Source organism: Apteryx mantelli, chromosome 35 (assembly GCF_036417845.1).
Source record: "Apteryx mantelli isolate bAptMan1 chromosome 35, bAptMan1.hap1, whole genome shotgun sequence".
Taxonomy (NCBI): Eukaryota; Metazoa; Chordata; class Aves; order Apterygiformes; family Apterygidae; genus Apteryx; species Apteryx mantelli.
In genome coordinates this window covers 943,229-966,263 of record NC_090012.1, presented here as the reverse complement: position 1 = coordinate 966,263, position 23,035 = coordinate 943,229, and the positions used below count along the sequence as shown (strand labels likewise).

At 67.1% G+C, this 23,035-nt stretch overlaps 4 protein-coding genes across 5 annotated transcripts; 1 reads left to right on the top strand and 3 right to left on the bottom strand.

Moving 5' to 3' along the window:
• The first annotated feature begins 419 nt into the window (after positions 1 to 419).
• Positions 420 to 3,087, top strand: LOC136995008 (cytochrome P450 2F3-like). 2 transcript variants are annotated; one of them, XM_067314548.1, is made up of 9 exons: positions 420 to 610; positions 694 to 856; positions 1,001 to 1,150; positions 1,231 to 1,391; positions 1,530 to 1,652; positions 1,738 to 1,879; positions 1,954 to 2,141; positions 2,641 to 2,782; positions 2,858 to 3,087. In XM_067314548.1, exons 1-9 carry the CDS (start codon positions 428 to 430, stop codon positions 3,037 to 3,039), a joined length of 1,434 nt encoding a protein of 477 aa, XP_067170649.1. In that variant the 5' UTR covers positions 420 to 427; the 3' UTR covers positions 3,040 to 3,087. The 2 variants fall into 2 exon arrangements, with proteins under 2 accessions (XP_067170649.1, XP_067170648.1); XM_067314547.1 differs by having other exon boundaries at positions 1,476 to 1,652.
• A 117-nt stretch (positions 3,088 to 3,204) lies between these two features.
• LOC106487087 (cytochrome P450 2G1-like) lies at positions 3,205 to 15,135 on the bottom strand. Its single transcript, XM_067314417.1, has 17 exons — positions 14,965 to 15,135; positions 14,558 to 14,720; positions 13,892 to 14,041; positions 13,655 to 13,815; positions 13,342 to 13,518; positions 13,096 to 13,237; positions 12,348 to 12,535; positions 12,126 to 12,267; positions 11,331 to 11,505; positions 10,339 to 10,520; positions 9,219 to 9,368; positions 8,980 to 9,140; positions 8,713 to 8,889; positions 4,277 to 4,418; positions 4,009 to 4,196; positions 3,511 to 3,652; positions 3,205 to 3,416 (listed from the first exon to the last, which is right to left on the bottom strand). Exons 1-17 carry the CDS (start codon positions 15,133 to 15,135, stop codon positions 3,235 to 3,237), a joined length of 2,793 nt encoding a protein of 930 aa, XP_067170518.1. The 3' UTR covers positions 3,205 to 3,234.
• On the bottom strand, positions 4,467 to 6,109 carry LOC106487088 (cytochrome P450 2H1-like). The gene is made up of 5 exons (XM_067314386.1): positions 5,939 to 6,109; positions 5,666 to 5,828; positions 5,416 to 5,565; positions 5,116 to 5,336; positions 4,467 to 4,679 (listed from the first exon to the last, which is right to left on the bottom strand). Exons 1-5 carry the CDS (start codon positions 6,107 to 6,109, stop codon positions 4,467 to 4,469), a joined length of 918 nt encoding a protein of 305 aa, XP_067170487.1.
• On the bottom strand, positions 7,299 to 8,664 carry LOC136995007 (cytochrome P450 2A5-like). Its single transcript, XM_067314546.1, has 4 exons — positions 8,452 to 8,664; positions 8,186 to 8,359; positions 7,954 to 8,095; positions 7,299 to 7,480 (listed from the first exon to the last, which is right to left on the bottom strand). The coding sequence occupies exons 1-4, from the start codon at positions 8,662 to 8,664 to the stop codon at positions 7,299 to 7,301; spliced, it is 711 nt and encodes a 236-aa protein (XP_067170647.1).
• Positions 15,136 to 23,035: the final 7,900 nt, after the last annotated feature.

Below are 23,035 nucleotides of genomic sequence, written 5' to 3'. Positions count from 1 at the left end.
CCCTCGCCTTCCCCCAGTGCAAACCAGCCTTAGCGTCGTGGCGCGCGCCGCCCCGGACACCTGGGCCCTTCCTTGGGGCTGGCTCTCCCCCACCCTGGCGTTCCCACGTTTTGGGGGGGGGGGTTCTCCTGCAGGGGCATGGAGTTAGCAGGGGATCCCTGGCTTCACGCCGGACACGAGCCCGGCAGCTCCCCTGCTCCGACTGGAGCCGGAGGGGGCAGAGCCCGGCCAGGCCCCCCCACGCCGGGGGCCGCGGGTTGATCATTAACTTCCCCAGGCCGCAGAGCAAACAGCCCCGAGGGGGCGAAGGGACCCGGGGCCGCGTCCTGGGGTTGCAAAAGCGCCCGGGGGGGGCGGCTGGGGGCGAGGGACCTATATAACGGGGCGGCCCGCGGCGGTGGCGGCAGTGCCGGCGGCGAGGAGGAGGATGGAGGCGAGCGGGGCGCTGAGCACCGCCCTGGCGCTGGGCGCCTCCGGCCTCCTGCTGCTGCTCTGGGCCTGGCGGATGCGGCGGCCGGGGGCCAAGCTGCCTCCGGGGCCGATGCCGCTGCCTTTCCTGGGCAACCTGCTGCAGGTGGAGGTGAGGGAGCTCATCGGCTCCCTGCGCAAGGTGAGTCCCGCGGCGGCGGCGGCGGGGGGGGGGGTTCGGCGCCGGGCGCCCCCGCTGAGCCCCCTCCCCGCACGCCCGCCCAGCTCAGTGGCACCTACGGCCCCATCTTCACCGTGCACCTGGGCTCCCGGCCCTGCGTCGTCCTCTCCGGCTACCGGGTGCTCAAGGAGGCGCTGGTGGATCGCGCCGAGGAGTTCAGCGGCCGCGGCGACTTCCCCGCCGTGCAGCAGTGGAGCCGCGGCAACGGTGAGGCCGGCGGGGGCCGGGGACGCCTGGGCCCCCCGCGGCGGGGTCGGGGATGGGGGGTGGGGGGCAGGACACCTGGGCCCCCACCGGTGCAGCGTGCCTGACCCGCCGGGGCGGATTTGGGGGGGGGGGGGCGGGGGCCAGGCATCGTGTACGGCACCGGGGAGCGCTGGCGGCAGCTGCGGCGCTTCGCCATCGGCACCTTCAAGAACTTCGGCATGGGGAAGCGCAGCATGGAGGAGCGCGTGCGCGAGGAGGCCCAGCACCTGCTGCAGCACCTCCGCCAGACCCGAGGTGCGTCCCGACCCCCCTCCCCCCCCCACGGCTGCCCCACGGCTGCCCCACGGCCCTGACACCCCCCCGCTGCCCCCCAGGGGAACCCTTCGACCCCACGTTCCTGCTCAGCTGCGCCGGCTCCAACATCATCTGCACGCTGGTGTTCGGCGAGCGCTTCGAGTACACGGACCGGCGCTTCCTCTCCCTCATGGGCCTCATCAACACCAACTGGAAGCTCATGAGCTCCACCTGGGGACAGGTGAGGGGCCGGGACCCCCCTCCGGACGCCTGGACCCCCCCCCCCCCCGGCAGCCCCCCGCTCACCGCCTCCGCCTCTCCCCAGCTGCTCTTCATCTTCCCCAAAATCATGCGGTGGGTGCCCGGGCCGCACCGGCAGATCTACAGCAACTACCTGCAGCTGGCCGAGTTCGTGGGCGAGCGGGTGAGGAGGAACCGGGAGACGCTGGACCCCGAAAACCCCCGCGACTTCATCGACTGCTTCCTGCTGAAGATGCAGCAGGTACCCGGCGGCGGAGCCCGCGCGCGTCCCTGCGCCTGCACGCACGCGCGTGTGCACGGGGCCGCTCACCGCCCGCCCTCGGCAGGAGAAGCACAACCCCGACACGCACTTCACCGAGGACACGCTCTCCAAGACCACCGTCAACCTGTTCTTCGCGGGGACGGAGACCGTCAGCTCCACCATGAAATACGGGCTCCGCATCCTGCTCCGGCACCCCGAGGTGGAAGGTAGCGGGGGGACGGGGACGGGGACACGCAGCCCCGGGGTGGGGGGCAGCGCTGACCCGCCGCCCCCTGCCCAGCCCGGCTCCACGAGGAGATCGACCGGGTGATCGGCCGCCACCGCGGCCCCCGCATGGAGGACCGCAGCCGCATGCCCTACACCGACGCCGTCATCCACGAGATCCAGCGCTTCGCCGACATTGTGCCCATGGGGGTGCCCCACACGGCCACGCGGGACGTCCAGCTCCGCGGCTACACCATCCCCAAGGTACCGCGGCAGGCGACCGGCGGCATCCCTGGGCTGCCATGGGCTGCGGCATCCTTGGGGTACCACGGTGGGGTGCAGCATCCCTTGGGTAGCGCACAGCATCTTTGGGGTACCACGGTGGGGTGCAGCATCCCTTGGGTACCGCACAGCATCTTTGGGGTACCACGGTGGGGAGCAGCATCCCTTGAGTACTGCAGGATGTTGCATCCCTCAGGTACCGCAGTGGGGTGCAATATCTCTGGGGTGCTGCAGGATGCAGCATCCCTGGGGTGCAGCATCCCTCGGGTACCGTGGTGGGATGCAGCATCCCTTGGGTACCGTACAGCATCTCTGGGATACTGCACAGCATCTTTGGGGTACTGTGGTGGGGTGCAGCATCCCTCAGGTACCGCAGTGGGGTGCAGCATCCCTTGGGTACCGCCGTGGGGTAGAGCATCCCCGGGGCGCTGTGGCAGCCCTCTTCTCCCTGCCCCGCTGACCACTCTCCCTCCGCGCCCAGGACATGAACGTCATCCCCTTGCTCTGCACGTCCCAGTTCGACCCCAGCCAGTTTGCCAACCCGGAGGCCTTCGATCCCGGGCACTTCCTGGACGAGGCCGGGCGCTTCAAGCGCAACGAGGCTTTCATGGCCTTCTCTGCAGGTGAGGGGGCCGGGAGCCCGGCGGCGGTGCCGGCAGCGCCGGCAGGAGCCCTGCTGACAGCCGTCCTCCTTGCAGGGAAGCGGGTGTGCCTGGGCGAAGGCCTGGCCATGATGGAGCTCTTCATCTTCCTCACCAGCATCCTCCAGCACTTCCAGCTCCGGGCCGAGGGGAACCCGGCGGACATCGACATCACGCCGGAGTCCAGCGGGCTGGGCAACATCCCCCGGCCCTACCGGCTGGCCCTTGTGCCGCGCTGAGCCCCGGGGCCGCCCCGCTTCGCTCCCCAATAAAGGCGCCCGCTGCTCCCCGCGCGTCCCCCTATCTCCGCTCGCGGCGCCGGGGCCCCAAGCAGCAGCACGAGTCGCAAGGGGGGAAAAAACGCGCTTTAGATGTTAACGCGGCGCGGCACCGCGGGACGAGGGTCTCCGCGCCCGGAGCCCCTGCGCGGCCGCTCAGCGCGGGCAGAAGCAGAGCTCCACGGGCCGCGGCACGTTGAGGATGCCGCTGACGGCGGGGCGCAGGTCCACGCGGGCCACGCCGGGCGGGAGCCGCAGCCGGAACCGCTGCAGGATGGCGGTGAGGAAGAGGAAGAGCTGCGCCCGCGCCAGGCTCTCTCCCAGGCACATGCGCTTCCCTGCGGAGAGAGCGGAGCCCTGGGGTTTCGCATGCCGGTGGAGCGGGGCGGCCGCGCGGTCGGCTCCGGGAGCCTTTCCGCCCCCGCCGCTCACCCGCCGAGAAGGGCAGGAAGGCTTCGTTCTTCCGGAAGGCTCCCGTCTCGTCCAGGAAGTGTCCGGGGTCGAAGACCTCCGGGTTTCGGAAGTGCTGGGGGTCCTGCAGGGCCGAGCTCAGGACCGGGTAGATGGTGCAGCCCTGCGGGGAGGGAGGTTGGCACCGAGCCCCGCGCGGGACGCGGCCGGCGGGTCATCGGCCCGTGCAAGCAGCAACCGCCGCTGCGCAAACAGCAATTAATGATTAAGCCCGCCAGGCACCCAGCGATCAATGATTAAGCGCACGGTGCGGTTAATAAGCAACGACTAAGCGTGCCGTGCGGCGGCCAGCCGCGATTAGGCACCCCGTGCAATTAGCAGATGGGCAATTAGCATTGGCTGAACCCTCAGCGAGCAACCGGGATGGGTTCGCCGCCGCGGAGCGGCAGCATCGGCGCGCAGCCCGCGCTCGGGGACCGGCCCTTCGTTAGCTTAATCGCTAGCGGGGCCGGGCCGGACCTTGGGGATGGTGAAGCCCCGGAGCTGCGTGTCCTGCCTCACGGTCCGGATGAAGCCCAGGGGGACGAAGTCCAGGCAGCGCTGGGCCTCGTGGATGACGGCGTCCGTGTAGGGCATGGCCGCCCGGTCCCGCAGCGCCGGCAGCCGCTCCCGCCCCATCACCCGCTCGATCTCCTCCTGCATCTTCTCTGGGGGGGTGGGAATGGGGGTTCGGCACCGTGCAGGACCCCCCGGCCACCCCCCCTGGCCGCCCCCTGCCCGGGGCCACCTGCCACCGCCGGATGCTCCAGCAGGACCATGAGGCAGTAGCGGATGGAGATGCTGGTGCTCTCCGTGCCGGCCGCGAGCATGTCGAACAACGTCACCATCATGTTCTCCCGCGTGAAGACCGTCCCGGGGTTCCCCTTCTCCTGCAGCGGTGGGAGCAGAGGGGTTTCGCCGCCGCGACTCGGCCCCCATCACGGCCCCGGCTCCGGCCCAGCCACGGGCGCTACCTGCTCGATCTTGCGCAGGAAGGCGTCCGTGAAGTCCTGGGGGGCGTCGAAATGCGCCGTGGCCTCGTGCTCCGCGATCTTCCTGGCCAGGAAGTCCAGGATGAATTTGTTGTTCCGGAAGAAGGTCTGGTGGGGGCCGGGCAGGAGGTCCATGAGCCTGGGCAGCATGTTGTAGAGCTGCGAGGGAAAGAGGTGCAAAGGGATGCTCGGAGCGGCGCCGGGATGCCAGGAGCAGCTCCTGGCATGCAGCAGTGACGTGGTGCCTGGAGCTGCACCGGGATGCCTGGAGCTGTGCCAGGATGCCCGGAGCAGCTCCTGGCATGCAGCAGCAATGTGGTGCCTGGAGCAGCAACATGGTGCCCGGAGCAGCACTGGGATGCCTGGAGCAGTGCTGGGATGCCCGGAGCAGTGCCTAGCGTGCAGCAGTGCTGGGATGCCTGGAGCAGTGCACAGCAGTGGTGGGATGCCCGGAGCAGCACCCAGCGTGCAGCAGTGCTGGGATGCGTGGAGCTGTGCCAGGATGCCCGGAGCAGCACCGGGATGCCCAGAGCAGTGCCCAGGGTGCAGCAGCATCAGGACACCCGGAGCAGCACCGGGATGCCTGGAGCAGCACCGGGATGCCCGGAGCAGCGGCAGGATGCCCGGAGCACCGAGGCCACCCCACACCCCTCACCTGCCCAGCGACGGAGCTCTCCAGGAGGAAGTTTTCCGCGAGCAGACGGAGGATGTGCAGGTACTCTGGGTCGCTGTAGCCGAAGCGCTTGCCGAAGAGGACGCGGCAGATGGCATTGCCCACGGCGGCGCTCAGCAGGACGCCGGGGTTGAGGGGCTGCCCTGGGGCCGGGCAGCAGCGGCGTCAGCGTCCCCCCGTCCCGTCCCATCCCCACATCCCGTCCCCACGTCCCGCTGCCACCTCTGCTCTCCGCCAGCCGCTGCAGCAGCAGCCCCGTCTCCTCCTGGATGTGCTCCTCGATGCCCCTGCGGCCCACGCCGAAGTCCCGCAGGGTGGCGAGGGCGAAGCGCCGGGTCTGCAGCCACGTCTCCCCGTTGCTCATGAAGAGACCTGCGCGGCGGGGCCGGTCGCGGGGGGCCGGGCCGGGCTGGGGGGGGGCTGCCCCGCTTGCTGCCCCCGTGCCGTGCCGTCCCGCACCGTCCCGGCTCACCCAGGTCCTTGTTGTCCTTCTCGGCGCTGGGGAAGCGGCCCCGGTCCGTGAACTCCTCGCTGCGGCTCACCAGCACCTCCCGCACCACGTCGTAGCCGAAGAGCACCACCACGGGCGCCGAGCCCAGGCGCAGCGTGAACACGGGGCCATACTTCTCGCTGAGCTGCGGGAACGGCGGGGAAATGGCACCATCCCCCCGGGGATGAGCGGCAGGGAAGGGGGGCGGCCGGGTCCTCCCCCCCCCCCAAGCCCCCGGCTCGCGGCCCCGCTCGCCTTGCGAAACGCCTTGCAGGTGTCGGTGGCCCGCAGCTGCAGCAGGTTGCCGATGACGGGCAGGGCCAGCGGCCCCGGCGGCAGCGTCCGGCCCCGCGGCCGCCCGCTCCAGAGGGCCAGCAGGGCCAGCAGGGCCAGCAGGACCAGGGTGCCGGCGCTCGCCACCTCCATGCCCGCTGCCGGCGGCGATGCTCCGTCTGCAGTGGCAGCGGCTGCAGGGAGCAAAGTCTGCAGCTGCCGAGCGGGTCGCGCCAGGGCGACGAGCACCATTGGCCTCCACCGGGGGCCGGACGGGGTGCCGGGCTCGCGCGGCCAATGCCCCCGAGCCCGTCCGGGAATGCTTGCTGGACATGTGCGCCGCTTGCACCGGGCGCCGGCCCTGCGTGCCCCATGCTCACACCCGCTGCAGGAGTGCAGGAGCCGCCGAGGGTTTCTTCCCGCGCTTGAGACATGTTTTGTGGGACATGGCTCAGCACGGCTCTGTGCGCTCAGCCTGGGGCTCTGCACGGCTCTGTGCACTCCTTGGGGCTCTGCACGGCTCGGCACGGCTCTGCATGCTCAGAGTGGGGCTCTGCACAGCTCTGTGCGCTCCTTGGGGCTTTGCATGCTCTGCACAGCACTCTGCATGCTCCCTGGGGCTCTGCATGACTCTATACAGCTCTGCATGCTCAGTGTGGGGCTCTGCACGGCTCTGCACGGCTCTGTGCACTCAGCCAGGGGCTTTGCACGGCTCTGCACGCTCGACCTGGGGTTCTGCCCAGCTCTCTGCAGGCTCAGCCTGGGGCTCAGCTTGGCCCGGCTTGGCTCAGCCCAGGGCTCGGCACATCTCTGCGCGCTCAGCCCAGGGCTCTGCACGGCTCTGCATGCTTGACCTGGGGCTTTGCACAGTCCTGTGTGCTCGGCTTGGGGCTTTGCACACCCTCTGCACGCTCAGCTGGGGCTTTGCATGGCTTTGCACACTCGGCTCGGGGCTCTGCACGCTCTCTGCATGCTCAGGCCGGGGCTTCACCCAGCTCCGCGCGCTCGCTGCCCCCAGCCTTCCCCGCAAGGCCGTTTTGGTGCTCAGCATGGCACAGCTGGGCTTGCACCGGCACGGCCGCAGAGCCGAGGCCGGGACCCCCGTCCAGAAGGGCCGGAGAGCGGCGCTGGGATTCCCCTCGGAGGCGCCGCTGGGCCACGAACCAGACGGCAGGAGTTGGCTCGCACGCCCGCATGGGCCGTGCCGCGGGTGTATTGCACAACGCGCTGCAGGTGTCTCGCACAACGTGCTGCAGGTGTGTTGCACAACGCGCCGCAGGTGTCTCGCACAACGTGCCGCGGGTGCGTTGCACAACGCGCTGCGGGGGCACAGCAGAAGGCGCTAGCGGGGCACGAAGCAGATGCGGTAGGCGGGCGGCAGGCTGCCGAAGCCGACCAGCGCCGGCGCGACCGAGAGGCTCTCGCGGGGCATCGGCGACCGGCAGCTGAAGCGCTGCAGGATGCAGGTGAAGAAGAGGAAGAGCTCGGTGCGCGCCAGCATCTCTCCGAAGCAGTTCCGCTTCCCTGGGGAGATGGGGAGAGGGGATGGCACCGGCTGCCGGGATGCACCCAGGGCTTGCTGGGATGCTCCTGCGTGGGGATCGCTGGGATGGTCCCGGTTCTCAGTGGGAGGCACATGGGGCTCACTGGGATGCTCCCAGGGCTTGCTGGGATGCTCCCGGGGCTTGGACAGGATGCTCCCGCCCAGGGCTCACCAGGATGCACCCAGGGCTTGCTGGGATGCTCCCACAAGGGGATCACCAGGATGCACCCGGGGCTCATGGGGATGCTCCCACATGGGGCTTGGCAAGGATGCACCTGGGTCTCAATGGGATGCTTCCACAAGGGGATCACCAGGATGCTCCTGGGGTTTGGTGGGATGCTCCCGGTTCTTGGCGGGATGCACATGGGGCTCATCGGGATGCTCCTGCCCGGAGCTCACCGGGATGCTCCCAGGGCTTGGTGACTTCAGCAACACCCCCCACCCCACTTCCTACCTGCGGAGAAGGGCAGGAAGGCTTCGTTCTTCCGGAAGCGCCCGCTCTCGTCCAGGAAGTGCCCGGGGTCGAAGGCGTCGGGGCTGGCGAAGTGCTGCGGGTCCCTGAGGGCCGAGCTGAGGACGGCGATGACTTCGGTGCCCTGGAGAGGGGGGGACGTTGGCGGGGCCCGAGCCCCCCGGCAGGCCAGGCGCCGGGGACCGTGCCGGGTCGGGTCAGGTCGGATGCCCACCTTGGGGACAGCGTAGTCCCGGAGCCGGACGTCGCGGGTCACCCGGCGCGTCAGCCCCAGCGGGATGACGTCGGCGAAGCGCTGGATCTCGTGGATGACGGCGTCGGTGTAGGGCATGCGGCGCCGGTCCTCCAGGCGCGGGCCGCGCTCGCGCCCGATCTCCCGGTCGATCTCCTCGTGGAGCCGGGCTGGGCGGCGGCAGCAGCGAGAGGTCGGGATGGGGATGATGGGGATGGGGATCCTCGGACCCCCCCCCCCCCCGGCGCCCCGCTCTCACCTTCCACCTCGGGGTGCTTGAGCAGCAGCAGCAAGCCGTAGCGCAGCGTGGTGCTCACCGTCTCCGTGCCCGCGAAGAAGACGTTGAGCACCGAGAGGACGACGTTCCTGTGGGTGAACTCGGAGCCGGGATCCCCCCGGTCCTGCGGGGCCGAGGCGCTCGGAACGGGGGCTCCGCCGGCCCCGTGCAGACCCATCCCCATCCCCGTCCCCGTCCCGCGGCCGCCGCCGCCGGCCGCCCCCTCTCCCACCTGCTGCATCTTGAGGAGGAAGCTGTCGATGAAGTCGCGGGGCGCCCCGGGCACCAGCGTCCGCTCCTTCTCCCGCACCTTCCTCTCCACGAAGGCCTCCAGCCCCTGCAGGCGCCGGAAGGCGGCTTGGTGGGGGCCGGGCAGCAGGTTCATGACGCCGGAGAACATCTCGTAGAGCTGCCGGGAGGGAGGTGATGGGGCCGTGAGCGGCAAGCGGCCAGGATCCCCCCACAACCTGCGCCATCGTTCTCCCCCCGCCGCCGCTACCTGCCCCCAGGAGGTGCTGGTGAAGCGGAAAACCTCGGTCATCATGCTCAGCAGCGAGAGGAACTCGGCGTCGGCGTAGTCGAAGCGGCGGCCGAAGACCAGGGCGCTGATGACATTGGAGACGGCGCGGCTGAGGCAGGGCGTCGGGTCGACGGGGCGGCCTGCGGGCAGCGATGCTGGGCGCCGCGCGGGACCCGGCACCCCGCGCGCCCGCCCGCGCATCCCGGGCGCCCACCCACCTCGGGTGTCCGCCAGCACGGCCAGCAGGAACTGGGCCTCCTCCAGGATCCGCTCCTCCACGCCGCTCTTGCCCACCCCGAAGTCGCGCAGGGTGCTGACGGCGAAGCGCCGCAGCGGCTTCGCCCGCGACCAGGGGCAGAAGGCGCAGCCTGTGCGGGGTGGCCGCCAGAGCCCTCAGCTCCGTTGGGGGGGACACGGGGGTGGGGGGCACGGACACCGCACGGCTGTGGACACCCCCCCTCGATGGGATGTCCCGGGTGGCCGGATCTGGACCCCCTGGATGGGGATGACCTGGTGGCTGCATCACAGTCCTGACCCTCTCCATGGGGATGACCTGGTGGCTGAGTCTGGGTCTGGACCCCCCCTGGACAGGGACGTCCTGGTGGCCATGTCTCGAGCCTTGACCCTCCCCATGGGGACGTCCAGGGTGGCCAGGTCTGGGTCTGGACCCCCCCCCCCAGTGGGGATGTCCCGGGTGGCCGGATCTGGACCCCCTGGATGGGGATGACCTGGTGGCCACATCCCAGTCCCAACCCCCTCCATGGGGACGACCTGGTGGCCGAGTCTGGGTCTGGACCCCCTGGACAGGGACGTCATGGTGGCCATGTCTCGAGCCCTGACCCTTCCCATGGGGACGTCCTGGTGGCCGAGTCTGGGTCTGGACCCCCCCCACCAACGGGGACATCCTGGGTGGCTGGATCTGGACCCCCTGGACAGGGACGACCTGGTGGCCACATTCCAGTCCCGACCCCCTCCATGGGGATGACCTGGTGGCCGAGTCTGGGTCTGGACCCCCCCCAACGGGGACATCCCGGTGGCCATGTCTGTGTCCCAGCCCCCCCCAACAGGGATGTCCCAGGGGCCATGTCCTGGTCCCGAACCCCCCCCCCGATGGGGACATCCTGGTGATCACCTCCCAGTCCCAACCCCGCCCAACAGGGACATTCCAGTGGTCACATCCGGGTCCCAACCCCCCCCCCCCCGACGGGGACATCCCAGTGACTGTGTCCTGGTCCCGACCCCCCCCCCCCCGATGGGAACGTCCCAGTGGCCACGTCCCAGTCCCAACCCCCCTGACAGGGATGTCCCGCTGTCCCCCCCCCCAGCCCCAGCCCCCACCGTAGCCCTGGAAGAGGCGGTCGTAGATGGCCTCCTCGCCGCGGTCGGCGAAGCTCTCGGGCTGCTCCATCAGCGCCTCCCGGATGGCTTCGTACTCGCAGAGCACCACGACGCGCCGCGGGCCCAGGTGCACCGTGTAGATGGGGCCGTACTTGGCCCCGAGCTGCGGCGGCGCCGGGGCCCTCAGCGAGGCGGCGGGGACGGAGCCCCCCGAGCCCCTGCGTCCCCCCCTGCTGCACCCTGCTGCACCCTGCATCCCCCCACTGCACCCTGCATCCCCCTCGCTGCACGCTGCATCCCTCCGCTGCATCCTGCATCCCCCCACTGCATCCCCCTGCTGCACCCCGCATCCCTCCGCTGCATCCTCGCCACTGCACCCCGCATCCTCCCCCGCATCGCCCCGCCACACCCCGCCTCCCCCGGCACCTTCCGGAGGGATTTGCCGATGTTGGCCAGGTCCAGCTGGAGCAGGTTGCCCAGCAGGGGCAGGGCCCAGGGCCCGGGGGGCAGCTGGCCGCGGCCCCGCGCGCGTCGCCCCAAAAGCAGCAGCAGCAGCAGCAGGAGGCAGGCGGCGGCAGCGCCCAGGGCCGGACCCAGCGGCTCCATGGTGGCTCCGGCGCCCCGGCTCGCTGCACCGCTAAATACGCCGCCGCGGGGTTGTGCAACGCGCTTGTGCAAGCCCCCGGCACCCCGCTGCTCTGCTCGCCCCTTTGCACTTTGCCCGCTCCGGGCCCGCTTCCCGCTGGGCTACGGCCGCGTGCCCGGGGCTTCGCACGTGCCGGCGGCCTTGGGGCAAAACGAGCCCAAACAGGCAACGGCTGCTGCGCAGGGACTTTAATGAGGATTGCAAGCGGCTCCCAGCATCGGCTGCGCCCGTCTCCCCCGCGGCCGACGGAAATGCCAGCAAACCCCCTATTCTGAGTAATTCCTAGCTGCGTGCGCTCTAGCTGCTCGGCTGGGGGGGGCCAGCGCGGGACGCCCGGGCTCAGCGCGGGATGAGGCTCAGCTCGTAGCTGGGGGGGATGTTGCCGAAGCCGCTCAGGCGGGGCGAGACGTCGATCTGCGCCGGCGGCACCAGCGACTGCAGGGAGAAGCTCTGCAGGATGGTGGTGAAGTAGAGGAAAAGCTCCATGCGGGCCATGGCCTCCCCCAGGCACACGCGCTTCCCTGCAAGGCAGGCGGCGGCCGTCACCGGCGGCACGGCACGGCGGTCCGCGCCCCGCCACCCTCGCACCCTGCGCCCGCCGGGATGATGATCCGTGCGCTGACACCCCTCGCACTCCCGCATCCCGGCGGGACGAACATCCAGGCCCTGCTGCTCTTCACCCCCTGCATCCCGCTGGGATGATGCACTGTGCATCGCCATCCTCGCACCTCTGCACCTTGCTGGGATGATGCTCCCTATCCCACTGCCCTCACACCCCTGCATCCCGCTGGGATGAGGCTCTGTGCATTGCCATCCTCACACCTTGCATCCGGCTGGGATGATGCTCCCCATCCCACCGCCCTCGTGCCCCTGCATCCTGTTGGGATGATGCTCCAGGACCTCCGCCCTCGTGCCTCTGCATCCCACCAGGACAATGCTCTGTGCATCACCATCCTTGCACCTCTGCATCCCGTGGGGATGATGCTCCAGGACCTGCTGCCCTCACACTCTGAATCCCACCAGGACACCGCTCCAGCCCCACCGCTCTGCACCCTGCATCCTGCCAGGACACCGCTCCGGCCCTGCCACCCTGCACCCTGCATCCCGCCGGGCCGCCGGGCGCCGCGGGGGACGCGGATACCCGAGGAGAAGGGCACGAAGGCGTCGTTCTTCTTGAAGCGGCCGTTGGCATCCAGGAAGTGCCCGGGGTTGAACTCCTCGGGGTGGCTGAAGTACTTGGGGTCGTGCAGCACCGAGCCCAGCATGGGGAAGACGTTGGTGCCCTGCGGGCGGATGGATGGACAGATGGATGGATGACGCCAGGGTCGGGCGCTGCCGGCAGCCCCGCGCCGCCCGGCCGTACCTTGGGGAGCATGTAGCCACGGAAGGGGGTGTCCCGCGTCACCGTGTGGGGCAGCCCCAGGGGCACGATGTCCGTCAGCCGCTGGATCTCGTGGATCACCGCGTCCGTGTAGGGCATCTTCATGCGGTCCTCGCTGGCGGGCACGCGGTGCCGGCCGATGACGCGCTCGATCTCCTCGTGCACCTTCTCTGCCGGGGCCGCGGGGCGGGAGAGGGGCTGTGCCGGGGCCGGCGGAGCGGCCGCGGCCGCGTGCACCGAGCCACGGTGGCGTGCACCAAGCCACGGACCCATGCACCGAGCCACGGCAGAGTGCACCGAGCTACAGTGGTGTGCACCAAGCCACGGACCCATGCACCAAGGCATGGACCCTTGCAACAAATCATGGCCCCATGGACCAAGCCACGGCCACGTGCACCGAGCCATGGACGCATGCACCAAAACACGGCCGCGGGGACTGAGCCACGGACCCATGCACCAAGGCATGGATCCATGCACCAAGCCACGGCTGCATGCACTGAGACACAGACCCATGCACCGAGCCGCGGACTCATGCACCAAGCCATGTCCGCATGCACAGGGCACCCGGAAGAGCCCTTCCCGGGCAGGTCTCCAGTGGCCCAGCCATGCACCAAGGGGCAGGCGCAGCCCTGCTCCGGGGCCTTGCAACGCCGCCCACCGCCTGGCTGCACGGAGCTGCGGCAGAGACCAGCCGTCCCCGCGCCGGCCTCCCCCCTGCCGCAGGCTTTACCTTCCACCTCCGGGTGCTTCATGAGGAAGAGGAACCCGAAGCGCAGGGTGGAGCTGACGGTCTCCGTCCCCGCGAAGAAGAGGTTGAGCGTGGTGAGGATCAGGTTCGTGCTGTTAAATTCACTGTCCGGGTTCTTCTTCTCCTGGGGGAAGAGGGTGACGCTGCAGGGCCCGGCGCCGGGCGTCCGTCCCGCCGTGGGCACCCGTCCCGCCGCGGACACCCGTCCGGCCGCGGGCACCCCGCTACCTTCTCGCTCTGGATGAGGAAGCAGTCGATGAAGTCGCGGGGGGAGGCGGGGTCCAGCGACGCCTGGTTCGCCGCCACGCGGGTGGCGATGAAGGCCTTGAGCTCCTCGATGAGGTGGTAGAGGCGGTTGTGTCTGCCGGGGAGGTATTGCATGACGCCGGAGAACATGTCGTAGAGCTGCCGGGGAGGACGCGGGGCTGCAGCGCGCCGGGGCCGGCACCGCCGGCACCCCGCCGCCGAGGCGGCTGTCGCGTTTGCCGAAGCGCGCGGCACGGCACGGCACGGCACGGCGCGGCGCGGCGCCGGGGCGCACCTGGGCCCAGGGGGTGCTCATCTCCATGAAGCTCTCGTTGATGAGGCGCAGCAGGGCCAGGAAGGTCTCATCGGCGTAGTCGAAGCGGCTGCCGAAGACCACGGCGCTGATGACGTTGGAGACGGTGCGGCTCAGGACGAAGGTGGGGTCGAAGGGGGCACCTGCGGCGGAGGCGGAGGGCTGCGTGGGGCCGCGCCGCCGCCGCGCCGCCCGCCCCGTGCCCCGCCGAGCGCCCACCTCGCGTGTTGTGCAGCTCCCGCAGCAGGAACTGCGCCTCCTCCTGGATGCGCTCCTCGATGCTCCGCTTGCCCATGCCGAAGTTGCGCAGGGTGCTCAGCGAGAAGCGGCGCAGCTGCCGCCACCGGTCCCCATTGGCCAAGGCCACCCCTGGTCCAGCCGGAGAGACCCCGGGGTGAGCGTGCAGGGCCCCCCCCGGGCTGCAAACCCCCCCCGCCCGGCCGCGGCCCCCTGGCCTGGCGCTTCCCCGGGCTCGCGCGAGAGATGCACGAGGCAGGGAGGCACCAGGGAGGAAGGGAGGGAGGGATGGGTGCAGGGGGATGTGCAGGGGATGGATGCGCGTGGGAGGGACTGGGGGAGGGATGCATGCAGCAGGGATGTGCATGGGAGGGATGTGCATGGGAGGGATGCATGCAGGAGGGATGTGCATGGCATGGATGCATGCAGGAGGGTTCGTGGGATGGGTGCATGCAGGAGGGAGGTGCGTGGCATGGGTGCATGCAGGAGGGATGCATGCAGGAGGGTTTGTGGGATGGGTGCATGCAGGAGGGAGGTGCGTGGCATGGGTGCATGCAGGAGGGATGCTTGCAGGAGGGATGCGGGCGGGGAGGATGCTCGCAGGCGGCCGCCGCTCCTGGCCCCCCAGAGCCCCGCGCCGGCGCCCACCGAAGCCGTTGAAGTTGCGGTCGATGATGGCCAGCGCCCCGCGGCCGCTGAACTCCTCGGCGTGGTCCACCAGCGCCTCCTTGACGGCCTCATGGCCGCACAGCACCACCACCCGCCGCGGCCCCAGGTACACGGTGAACACGGGGCCGTACTTCTCCTTCAGCTGCAAGAGACAGGGCGAGTGGGGCAGCGCGGTGCCCACACCGGGGCGGCAGCCAGCCCCAGGGTCACAGCCAGCCCCCGGGGTCGCATTCAGCCCCAGGGTCACAGCCAGCCCCCGGGGTTGCAACCAGCTCCTGGAGTCGCATCCAGCCCCCGAGGTTGCAAGGAGCTCCTGGGGTCACATCCAGCCCCTGGGGTCACCTCCAGCCCCCAGGTCGCACCCAGCCCCCAGGATCGCAGCCCACCTGCATGAAGGACTGGAAGGGCTTGCGGGTGCTCACGTGCAGCAGGTTGCCGAGCAGGGGCAGCGGCGTGGGGCCGGGGGGCAGCCGACCCTGCGGGCGCTGCCGCCGCCGCGCCACGGCCAGGAGCAGGCAGCAGAGGCAGGCGGCGAGGAGCAGGGCGGCCGGCTCCATGGCGGGCGCTGCCGGCACCGCCCGCGCCCGGCCTTATATCACAGCGGCCAGGGGAGCGCCGGGGGCCGCGGCTGGGGTTTCGGCGCCCGGCCGGGCGCGGGGGCTCGTTGCATAAGCCCGAAGCCGCGGGGGCCCCGGCTCGGCACCCCCCCGGCCTCGCCGCCTGCTTGGAAATTTCCATGGCGCCTTGCGCAACGGGGCTGCCCCTCGCACGTGCACGGGGGCGTGCGGTGCTGAGCGGCGTGCCAAGCGCCCGCCACGCCGTGCCATGCCGTGCCGCGCCAGCGCCCCGGCTCCGCTTGCAGGAAGCGAGTCGCGGGCGGCCCCGGCGCCCCGGGGAGGGACGAGCGGAGCCGGTGCCCCCCGCGCCAGCCGAGCAACACGACACGACACTTAAGGCGATTAAATGCTCATTGTTGCCGCAGGGAAGGTCCCGCCGGGGCTTAGGGGAGCACAAAGGCAGCGCAAACACTCTCGGCCTCGGCCCACGCCAAAAATTTAATCGGGATTCTTTCTGTGGGTAAACAGGGCTCGTTTGCAGGGGAGGGGGCAGGCAGGCGGGCGGACGCTCCCGCGGGACTCTGCCGAAGGTGCCGCCGCGTCCGGCGCCAGGGCGAAGGGAGGACAGGGCTGCGCGGCCCTGCAGCATGGGGTTCCTGCGGTGGAGTCCCACGCTGGGCTCCCAGGCCAGGTGCCCACGGCAGGTTCCCGTGCCAGGTTCCTGTGCCGGGTTCCCGTGCCAGGTTCCCATGCTGCATTCCAGCATTGGATTCCCATGTTGGGTTCCCGTGCCAGGTTCCCACGCTGGGTTCCCACGCTGGGTTCCCACGCTGGGTTCCCATGTTGGGTTCCCACACCGGGTTCCCACACCGGGTTCCCACGCCGGGTTCCCGTGCTGGGTTCCTGCACCGGGTTCCTGCACCGGGTTCCCGCACCCCAGGGTTCCCGCGGGACCGAGGCGAGGGGCCGCGGTGCCGCACCCCAGGGCTCCCGCAGGGCCGCGCGGGCTCCCGGCCGGGCTCAGCGGGCCACGACGCGGAGCTGGTAGATGGGCGGGATGTTGGCGAAGCCGCTCTCGAGCGGGGTGATGTTGATCTCGGCCGGCGGCACCAGCGGCTCCAGCCGGAAGCTCTGCAGGATGGTGGTGAAGAAGAGGAAGAGCTCCATGCGCGCCAGGGCCTCCCCCAGGCAGATGCGCTTCCCTGCAAGGCACGAGGGGGGTCGGGGGGCAGCACGGGTGCCCTGGGGGTGCAGCCGCCCCGGCGGCTCCGCGGGGGCACACGGGCACCCAGCGGGGCTGCAGACTGGACTGAGCACCCTGCAGGGCTGCAAACCGGGCTGAACACCCAGCGGGGCTGCAAACTGGGGCTGAGCACCCAGCGGGGCTGCAAACTGGGGCTGAGCACCCAGCGGGGCTGCAAATTGGACTGAGCACCCAGCGGGGCTGCAGACTGGGGGCAACCTGCCCGGGGAGCCCTTCTTCCTCCAGAAGGAGAGGAAGAAGAGGTAGGAGAGGCAGACGGCCAGGACGAAGGTGGCGGCTCCGCTCAGCTCCATGCCGCCGACGCAGCCCACCCCGTGCGCGGCGCCCGGCCGCCGCCAGCCCTCCCTGCGCTATGTATGCGTCCCGGCGGCGCCGCCCAGCCCGGCCTCCCCGTTGCATAAGCGCTGGGTAAATAGCCGGGGCGCAAAGTCTCCCTGCAGCCCTCGCGGCCGGGTCGTCCTCGGGGCAGCACGCGCCGCCCGAGAGCATTCCAGAAACGAGAGGCTCTCGGGAGAGCTCGGCTCTTCCCGCCGGCTTCGCCCCCTGCGCCGGGCGTTGCATCACGGCGCAGTGGGTTGCAGGGCTGGCGCGCTGCGGGGCGATGCAGGGAGGCGCAGTGCATCGCGGGGTGCTGCATTGCGGCGTGGTTCATTGCAGTGTGGTGCATTGCGGGGTGCTGCATTGCGGGGTGCTGCATTGCAGCGTGGTGCATTGCGGGGTGCTGCATCGCGGGGTGCTGCATTGCAGTGTGGTTCATTGCAGGGTGCTGCATCGCGGGGTGCTGCATTGCGGTGTGGTTCATTGCATGATGGTGTGTCGCACTGCGTGTCAGCGCGTCGTGGGGTGCTGCGTTGCATGCCAGCATGCTGCAATGGGTACAGTGGCGTGTTGCAGCCCGCCCGCTTGCCCCCCCCGCCAGCAGAGCCCTGGAGCACCGGCACCGCGGCACAGGCCAGGGGCACCCATGGGAGATGCCTGGGTGTCACCCTTCACCCGCGACTCCCAAGGCCGAGCCAGGCCGGGGGGGGGAATCGTCCCTGCAGCAGAGCCCTGACCCCCCCCCCCAAGTCCCCAATGCCCCCAACAGCACCAGCTCGTCCCCCCTGGGGCACCCACTGCGGCCGGGGGTCAGGCCGGGGGGACCCTGGTGCCACTGAGGTCCCTTGTGCCATTTGGGATCCCTGGTGCCACCAGGGTCCCTTGTGCCACCATGTCCCCCAGGCCACCAAGGTCCCCCTGGCCACTGTGTCCCCCCCGGTGCCACCGTGTCGCCTGGTGCCATGAGGATGCTGCAGGGGCCCCCGGTCCCCCCGGCCGGCTCCTCCCCGGCATTTTTCCACTGGAAGCGGCAGAAGGCGAAGGGAGGAGCGGGAGGAGCCGGGCTGGAAAAACAGCGTCACGCCGGAGCGCAGACACCAGGCGAAAAGCAAAACCACCCGAGCGAAGCCCCAGCGCGTCCAGCCGGGAGGTTTCCGGCCCCGCGGCGGCCGCCGGGCCACGGCGCGGCTGCGCTTCGGCCAGGGAGGGGGGCGGCTGCTGGGTTTTGCAGTTTAAGCAGGGCAGAAATCCCCGGCCGGGTGGTGGGGCAGGTTTGGGGGCAGGTTGTGGGTCTGGCTCCCGCGGCCGTTGCCCCTCGCTGCAGCCCGGCACCCGGCATGCACGGCACGGCACGGCATGGCACGGCACGGTGCAGCCCGGTGCAATGCACCATGGCACTGTTGTCGCAAATCGGGGCTTCGTTGCCCGCTGCGCAACAAGTCAATCCACACACGGAGTCGAGATAGCGTTTTATTTTGAGATTGCGCAAAGTCGGGTACCAGCAAGTGCCTGTATTGGCCACACCTAGGTAATTCGGAAAAATCAACCCGCCAATACTCACCAGGAGCGTGTCCCCTTCTAACTTCTCCTGGAGCAGGTCGCTTTTGTATTTTGGGATTATTTTTACAGCACCCCAAACACTGCTTTACAGTAATATCAGCATGTTTTTGCATTCGTGGACCTATAGCATATCTCCTGATGCTAGTTATCATCGCGTCGGCTCCCGTATGTGTTTCTTGGTGGCTCCTCTTCATCAGTCCTCTCACCCATGGAGCAGTCACTGTCGCTTGGCCGCTCTCAGTAATCCACCAGCCGTCTTCAGACTTGTGCACTTCGATGATTTAGCTAGTTGATCACCTTTTTCAGAGCATTGGGGGGGGGTCCATCAAAGTCGACCTGTTTGGAACTAAAGCGCCCATTATCCCTGTTAGGGCACTTTTCTTTGCAGTTTCACCTGCCTTTCTGTTTCCTTTTATCACCTCCCTTTGTCCCTCTTGATGGGCTTTGCAATGCAGAATTGCTGCCTCTTTTGGTTCTAGCACTGCCCGTAAGAATCTCAGCATTTCTGGCCCAATTTTAGTAGGAATCCCTTGGGAGGAGAGGAAACCTCTCTCCTCCCATAGTGCCCCACGTGCATGAACCACCCCGAATGCACATTTAGAATCTGTATAAATATCGACCTTTTTCCCTTTAGAGAGTTCTAAGGCTCGAGTTAAGGCAATCATTTCTGCTTTCTGGGCAGCCGTATTTGGGGGCAAAGCGGATGATTCTGCCTCCCCTTGCAGAGTCACCACCGCATATCCGGCCTCCCGTTCTCCCCTTACGGTAAAGCTGCTTCCCTCCGTAAACAGTTCCCATTTGGGATTTGCCAGGGGCTCATCTTTCAGGTCAGGCCGGCTGGAATAAACTTGCTCAATAACCTGCAAACAGTCACGTTCCAGTTTTCCTTCCTGGTTTATCGGGAGCCATGCAGCAGGATTCAGAACGGAAGATACCTTTAAAGCAACATCACCCTGGTCAGCTAAGGCGGCTTGGTACTGAATCCATCTGCTTGGTGAGGGCCAGGGAGGTCCCTTTCGGTCTGATACCGCCAAACCGGCATGAGGTACGGACACGGTGATGGGGTGTGCTAAGGCCAACGTCCGTGCCTCTTTAAGCAATATAACGAAAAGGGTATGGTCAGCTTTGGCAAGCCCAGCGTGGGCGCTCCCATTAATTCAGCCTTCATAGCGCCAAGACTTTTACGGCATTCAGGGTCCTCTCCAGGTGCCTTAACAGCATTGTACCATGGTTTAGCAATCCGACCGAAATTCGGCATCCACAGCCGGCACCATCCGGCCATTCCTAGGCAGCCTCTCAGTTCTCACTTTGAGGTCGGCGGAGCAATTCTACATACGGCTTCTTGTCTCTCCGTCCCCAACTTTCCTTTTCCTTGAGATATTCCAAACCCTAGGCAAGTTACCGTAAGCTGCACCGCCTGAGCCTTTTCCTGGGACACCCGCTACCCGGCCAATCCCAGGAAGTTCAGCCAGCCTGCAGCAGCCATTTGCATTGTTGTTTTGTTTCCGATCACAATGGCACATCCCCGCGCGTTGCAACAAAGTAACAAGGGTTCCTACCTCGCCGGTCCCCCGCTCCCTTAGCAAGCGCGGTGCCGAAGAGCCTCGCGCTGCTCTTAAACCCTTGCGGCAGCACGGCCCGGCAGAGCTGAGTTTCCCGACCCGTGGCGCGGCTTTCCCACTCGAAGGCGAATATCTTTTGGCTCTCCTCTTCCAGCGGGATGCAAAAGGAAGCATCTTTCAAGTCCAACACTGTAAAATAGACATTGTTCTCAGGTATGGATGACAGCAAAGTATACGGATTCGGGACTAGCGGGTGGACACCGACAGTTATTCGGCTGATTTCTCTGAAATCTTGTACTGATTGATATTCCTGGGTTCGGGGTCTCTTCACTGGTAAAATAGGGGGATTAGACTCAGCCTGACATCCTTGCAACAGTCCGTTTTGGACAAAGGTATTTATCACAGGTTCCAAACCTTGTCTGGCCTCTAACTTAATAGCATATTGGTTTTTTCTTACCGGTTGTGCTCCAGGTTTTAACTCAGTTTTTCCCGGTGTTGCATTCGCTGCTCGTCCAGGCTTCCCTGTGGCCCGTGCAAAGGGTATTACGGCATCCAGGATTTCATCGGGAATCTCTGCCCTTTGCAACTGCTCCTCAGCTCTCAAACACATCTGGGCTCCCCAAGCCGTTTCCTTTGGCACGTGCAGCACTATCAATTTATCAGGAAAGGTTAGCTGAGCCCTCAGTTTACACAACCAATCTCATCCCAGGCGAGGCAAGGGGTGCTCTGGCGTGTATAAAAACTGATGGGTTAAAGTTGTGTCTCCGATTGTGCATTCCACAGGCTTTAAAAATGGTTTCAAAGCACGCTTTCCCGTGACCCCAACGACTGGCATGTGAGTTTTACTTAAAGGCCCTTTGCAACTCGCAGTCACAGAGTACGTCGCTCCGGTGTCCATCAAAAAGCCTCTAGTTTCCTTCCCCAGCTTTCCTGGATCCAGGGGATCGGCTGGGGAGACTTCAGTAAGTTCCCCCGGTTCCCTTCAATCTGAATCTGTGGTTTCTAGCGGAATTAAATCCCCTTCGGGACCCGGCCCCCCTTCACCGTTTCCCTCCTCTGGGACCTTCTTCCCCCCACCGGACCCGTCCTTGACTTTTGGGGCACTCGTTCTTCCAGTGCCGCCCTTCTTCACAATGTGCACATTGACTTGGTCCTAATGTTCCCGGTCTCGTAGGGCTGGGACTATATCCATGACCCCTTCCTCCTCCTCCTCCTCCTCCTCCTCCTCCTCCTCCTCCTCCTCTTCCTCCTCCTCCTCCTCCTCCTCTTCACCCTCCTTTACCTCGTGCTCTGCCTCTTCCAGAATCTCCTGCAAGAGCAGCCGCTAGCAGAGAAGCTTGTAACCTTCGCTCCTTCTGCTTCTCCTTCAGCTTTTCTCTCTTCTCTACTTCCTCCCTGTTGCTATATACTCTATAAGCTGTTTTTATTAACCGTGAAATGGGCATACCTCCTACCCCATCCACCTTCTGCAGCTTTCGCCTACTGTCTGCTGCTGACTGCCCGATAAACAACAGAGTGAACGTTTTCCCGTTGGCTTCATCCTCCGGATCCAAACCAGTCCGTTTCCCAGCACTTTCACAAAGTCTTTCACGAAATGACAAGGGGTTTTCACCCCCCCTTGCCTGGTTTCATGCAATTTCTACTGACATTTGCACTTCCTCTGCTTCCTCAAACCTCTCCCAGCATCACATGCAGAACAACATTCCGGTCTCCCTTTCTTCTGCACCTCCTTATCAGCCAAGACATTTCTACCATTAGAATCATTATCCATCAGTTTACAATTTTTTCTCACTCCATAATCATTTTGTAAAGTGAAAGACAAATCCACATATGGTACTTCATCCCATTTTTCCAACCTTTTACAAAACACCATTAACTGCAAAGTAGTAGTATAATTCAAAGTTCCATTTTCAGGCCATTTTTCTTTGTCATCTAATTTATACATAGGCCAGCACTGATCACAATACCGCTTCACTTTGATTTTCATTAGGGAATCCCCACCAAATTTTTCCAGTTTTCCAGGATGCATCCTAAGGGAGAACGAGGGGGGATCTCAGTGGAGGAGGAAACCAACCCCATGGGATAATTATTCCAGAAACACCTTTTCCCACTCACCGATCTCCCCGTTGTTCCCTCTATCAGTCGATATCTCTCTTCCAGCGTTGCACCGTTGTGTCGCTCACCGTCCCGCCGCGGAGCCGGAGCCCCCGGAGTCCCCGAGCAAAGGTCGGTGCGCGCTGGAGTCCGCGCAGCGCTTGGGCTCTGCGGCCAGCGCGGCGAGTCGAGCCGGGCAAGGCTGCTCCCGCCCGGGTCGCCCGAAAACGTCGTCCCGAATCGGGGATTCGTTGCCCGGTGTGCAACGAGTCGGTCCGCACACACGGTGGAGATACCGCTTCATTTCGCGATTGCGCAACGCCGGGCGCTGGGTGCCGAATGCCCAAAGCCAGCACGCCAAGCAATTCTTCGCAATTCTATTTATACAGGTTTTCCCGGCCAAGAGCTGCCTCCTGCTCGGCCCCCGCTCCGGGATTGGCTGAAGTAGCTGCGCGTTGCTGACACGGCACTTCCCGCTCGCGCCCGCCCGCCGGCGGGGAAGGGGCTCCCCGCGACCCGGGCTCTGCAGCCTCGCCCGTGTGGTTCTTAGCGTTATAACGACAGTACAAGGAAGAAAGTTCGTGTCGTAATGAAGCAGGAGCGATGAGCTACAGCCGGGTTCCCGGGACGTTCCTAACTGGGAGGACGAACGTGGGCGCGAGCACTGATTCCTCCCCTGCCCGCGCTTGGCGGCTTCAAGGATGGGTGCTGCGCTCCCAAACCCGAACCGCTCAGGTTCCTTCCGGAGCAGAACTCGCAAGTTCGGTTAATGATTCGGATAACGGGGGCAGCGGCGGGGGGCAGCACCGCCCGCGCCCGGCCTTATACCGCGGCGGCCAGGGGAGCGCCGGGGGCCGCGGCTGGGGTTTCGGCGCCCGGCCGGGCACGGGGGCTCGTTGCATAAGTCCGAAGCCGCGGGGGCCCCGGCTCGGCACCCCCCCGGCCTCGCCGCCTGCTTGGAAATTTCCACGGCGCCTTGCGCAACGGGGCTGCCCCTCGCACGTGCACGGGGGCGTGCGGTGCTGAGCGGCGTGCCAAGCGCCCGCCACGCCATGCCATGCCGTGCCGCGCCAGCGCCCCGGCTCCGCTTGCAGGAAGCGAG

Bases quoted from the DNA above. Each gene is read 5' to 3' on its own strand.
- LOC136995008 (XM_067314547.1), top strand. From the start codon at position 428: ATGGAGGCGAGCGGGGCGCTGAGCACCGCCCTGGCGCTGGGCGCCTCC. The intron at 1,392-1,475 runs GTGAGGGGCCGG...GCCTCTCCCCAG, and splicing joins TGAGCTCCACCTGGGGACAG to CTGCTCTTCATCTTCCCCAA. The intron at 1,653-1,737 runs GTACCCGGCGGC...CGCCCTCGGCAG, and splicing joins TCCTGCTGAAGATGCAGCAG to GAGAAGCACAACCCCGACAC.
- LOC106487088 (XM_067314386.1), bottom strand. From the start codon at position 6,109: ATGGAGGTGGCGAGCGCCGGCACCCTGGTCCTGCTGGCCCTGCTGGCC. The intron at 5,337-5,415 runs GTGGCAGCGGGA...GCCCGGCCCCAG, and splicing joins GCGGCTGGCGGAGAGCAGAG to GGCAGCCCCTCAACCCCGGC. The intron at 4,680-5,115 runs GTGCTGCTCCAG...TTTCCCTCGCAG, and splicing joins CCGCTGCTCCGGGCATCCCG to CTCTACAACATGCTGCCCAG.
- LOC136995007 (XM_067314546.1), bottom strand. From the start codon at position 8,664: ATGGGGATGGGTCTGCACGGGGCCGGCGGAGCCCCCGTTCCGAGCGCC. The intron at 8,360-8,451 runs GCGCCGGGGGGG...CGGCTCCACGAG, and splicing joins AGGTGGAAGGTGAGAGCGGG to GAGATCGACCGGGAGATCGG. The intron at 7,481-7,953 runs GTAGGAAGTGGG...CCATCTCCCCAG, and splicing joins CTTCCTGCCCTTCTCCGCAG to GGAAGCGGAACTGCTTCGGA.
- LOC106487087 (XM_067314417.1), bottom strand. From the start codon at position 15,135: ATGGAGCCGGCCGCCCTGCTCCTCGCCGCCTGCCTCTGCTGCCTGCTC. The intron at 10,521-11,330 runs GCGCTGAGCCCG...CGCCTCGCTGAG, and splicing joins TACGAGCTGAGCCTCATCCC to GGCCCCGGCGCCGCCGCAGC. The intron at 8,890-8,979 runs GTAGCGGCGGCG...CCCTCCCGGCAG, and splicing joins CCAGCACCTCCTGGGGGCAG to CTCTACGAGATGTTCTCCGG.